General features: G+C 29.1%; 1 protein-coding gene across 1 annotated transcript; it reads left to right on the top strand.

Moving 5' to 3' along the window:
* Positions 1–257: 257 nt before the first annotated feature.
* Positions 258–1482, top strand: LOC110687736 (putative receptor-like protein kinase At3g47110). Its single transcript, XM_021864396.1, has 2 exons — positions 258–792; positions 1079–1482. Exons 1-2 carry the CDS (start codon positions 258–260, stop codon positions 1480–1482), a joined length of 939 nt encoding a protein of 312 aa, XP_021720088.1.
* Positions 1483–3498: the final 2016 nt, after the last annotated feature.

The following is a 3498-nucleotide window of genomic DNA, read 5'->3' as shown; positions in this document are numbered from 1 at the left end:
TCCTAATCAGTTTCGTAGCCTTCATTTGTCAAGTACCCAAAGCAGCCAATCTAAGAGCCAGGTTGGACTGCCGTTTCTTGTGATCTTGATTATTACTTCCCTTATCGGGGTATTGCTTTTGGCAGCTATGATATGGTTGTTACTATACTTCGTATTTCATAGTCGGAGGAAGCACAATGAGCAATCTCAAGTATCATCTGTGAACATAAACTCGCCCTTCTTAAAGGTATCTTACAACATGCTTTTGAAAGCAACGAATGGGTGTTGGCCATTTTGGTTCCGTTTCCAAAGGAGTCCTTGATCTAGACAAAAACACGGTTGTCGCTGTTAAAATCATAAGCCTCGATCTGAAAGGAGCAACCAAGAGCTTCATGGCAGAGTGTGACGTATTAAGATATACTCGTCACAGGAACCTCCTCAAGGTTATTACTGCTTGCTCGAGTACTGACTTTCATGGCAATGATTTTAAGGCTTTAGTTTATGAGTTCATGTCAAACGGAAATCTTCAACAGTGGACTTACAATGATCAGCATGCTGAACGGGCGTTAAATCTTCTTCAAAGAGTAAACATTGCGATTGATACAGCATGTGCATTGGATTATTTGCACGACAATTGTAATTGTAACATTTCAATAGTTCATTGCGACCTAAAACCAGCCAACATTTTGCTCGACAATAACATGGTTGCTCATGTTGGCGACTTTGGGTTAGCAGGATTTCATTTACTGTCAAGTTCATGTATCAATAATAGTTCAGTTGCAATCAAAGGAACTATTGGTTATACTCCTCCTGGTAACTATTTTTTTTTTTTTTGAATAGCTCCTGGTAACTACTTGACTTATTTATTTACTACCTCTAATCTGTTTCTTAATTAATGCATGTATCATTGCAATTAAATTTTTTATCTCACACATAATACTCTTTTGTCGTAACTTAAAAGAAACGGAGGTATATCATAAATTAAAAAATAAATAAATAAAAATAAGGTACTTAATAGTAAGAATTTTTTTTTTTTTCCACAAATAGATGGATGTATCTCATCTCTATTTTTTTTTTTTTTTTTTTTTTTTTTGGACAGAGTACGGCCTGGGAAGCAGAGTGTCTAAGGAAGGTGACATTTATAGTTACGGCATTGTGTTGATAGAAATGATGGTTGCAAAACCTCCCACTGCTGGTATGTTTAAAGAAGGTTTAGACCTTCATAAATATGTAAAGAAAGCATTGTTTAAGAACCAATTGTCCAAGGTAATCGACCCAAGGCTTCTAGATGATTGTAATGGTGCAAGAAATGGGGTTCAAGATGAAAATTCAGCAGCTAATGTCTGTAAAATGAAGTGCATAAAATCACTAATTAAGGTAGGACTAAAATGTTCAGTGGATTCACCACAAAATCGAATTAAAATCAAAGATGCCATCAATGACCTACAAGATACAAAGGATACTTTTCTTAAAGAGTTGTGCATCATAAATAGATATATGTAATAGAAAATTGGAAATTTGTTAGAAAATACTGCATGCGGTACCTAAGTGCTTGAGGACAATTATTTTAATTGTACACTACGTATATAGGTATGTGGGTTTTATAAGGGCAAATACAACTTGCCAGATAAACAAATTTTTGTTAATCTAGTGGCATTTCTATAAATATATTGAAAAAGCGTGGTTATTTATTCAGTACTTTTATTGAGTTGTTCAATTACTGTTTGGGAAGGAAATTACACATATACCCCTCAACTAATACATGAAAAGGCGCATGTACCCCTCCACTAGTACTTGAAATGACAATTATACCCCATTTTGTTTATCTGGGGAATTAACTAGGTACGTACAACTCGTTGTATAAATATATATTCATTCACTTTCAAGATTGTACAATATCATATACTTATATAAAATACTCCGTATACATAAAGACAAATGTAATACTTAGTTCACCTTATTTTTGCTTATTTGGAATTATTTGATCTAGTCTCATCTGACATGATATGATCTGGTCTGATGTGATTTGATCTGATTATCTGTTTTGACAAAACTTTGACCTTAAGTGTACAACGATCTATAATGAAAAATATATCAAGCGGGTCTTAGATTCATAATAATGTGCATTTAGTTAATATGTAATTTTACTAATTTTTTTCATTACAAAATAAAAAATGTTTAGCAATAAAAAACTGCATCTAAAACGAAGATAACTGAACTTATTTTTTTTTTCTGATCTAATCTAAACTTATTTTTTCTAAGATAAATAAAAAATAAGTTAAACTAAATTTCTTTTTTTTTAAAAAAAAAAAAAGGAGTCAAGTTAAATTACCCGTTAATCAATCCTAATGAGTCTATTTATAATCGGACTAATCACTTAAAGAAGACAAGATTAGCTAAATAAATTGTAGAAAAGTTTTTGCTTAATGCACTACTATTCAAACATTTCAAAGGAAAAAAAAATGTTACTTAATTATGGGTGATTTTATTCTCTTATTAACCAATATCATACTGGACGTACTCTATGATCGCAAATTTCTAGCTAGGGTCGCGGTCAGTTAATGAACATTTACTAGAAAAAAAATTAACATTTACTAAAAAAAAATGACATTTACAAAAAGAAGAAAAAAAAACTTTTATTTCTGAACATTGCAATATATCAAAACGAACATTTATAAAATAAGAGTAAAATAAATATATTATGAAATTGAAAAAAAGGATTATATATATATATAATCCTTTTTTTCAATTTCATAATATCTTTATTTTACTCTTATATATATATATATATATATATATATATATATATATATATATATATATATATATATATAATCCTTTTTTCAATTTCATAATATCTTTATTTTACTCTTATTTTATAAATGTTCGTTTTGATATATTGCAATGTTCAGAAATATATATACTAAGAAAAACATTTAATATTATATAATTGAACATTTCATTTATAAATAAAAATGAACATGTAATGTTATTGCTTATTTATCAACATTTTTTTAAGTTTCGAGTGAAATACCTTTATGTGTTTAATTTTCTTACATGGTTATCTAGCAATTTTATGATTTAGTCCAATTAAATAAATTTAAAATATGTTTTTTTTTTAATAATGAACAAAATGCTAATGTCTAACATTATTAATGCTAATGTAAATTGAAGTATTGCACACTTGTTTTATAAGAATGAATATCATATAGCATAAAAATGAACATTGATTTTATAAGAATGAACATCATAATATATAAAAATGAATATTTTGTTATTGAGAAATACAAAATTATTATAAAACTGTTCAGTTAAAAAAAATGATTATTTTTATTATAATAAATGTTCATTTTGACGGCGACCTCATAAATACATAGTTGGGCTTGACCTCAGCCATTAACAAACGCTCTATGGTGTCAAGATGGGCAGAAGGCAATTAGTCTAAGGTGCACCCTTGTGCACCTTAGATAGGTGTAACAATGCAGCCCAAAAGCCTAATTACACACAACCCAATTAAAA

Source organism: Chenopodium quinoa, unplaced genomic scaffold (assembly GCF_001683475.1).
Source record: "Chenopodium quinoa cultivar QQ74 unplaced genomic scaffold, ASM168347v1, whole genome shotgun sequence".
In the NCBI taxonomy this organism is placed as follows: domain Eukaryota; kingdom Viridiplantae; phylum Streptophyta; class Magnoliopsida; order Caryophyllales; family Amaranthaceae; genus Chenopodium; species Chenopodium quinoa.
Note: the sequence above shows the minus strand (reverse complement) of the source record. Positions and strands in the feature narration are given on the sequence as shown.

Bases quoted from the DNA above. Each gene is read 5' to 3' on its own strand.
- LOC110687736 (XM_021864396.1), top strand. From the start codon at position 258: ATGGGTGTTGGCCATTTTGGTTCCGTTTCCAAAGGAGTCCTTGATCTA. The intron at 793-1,078 runs GTAACTATTTTT...TTTTTTGGACAG, and splicing joins TATTGGTTATACTCCTCCTG to AGTACGGCCTGGGAAGCAGA.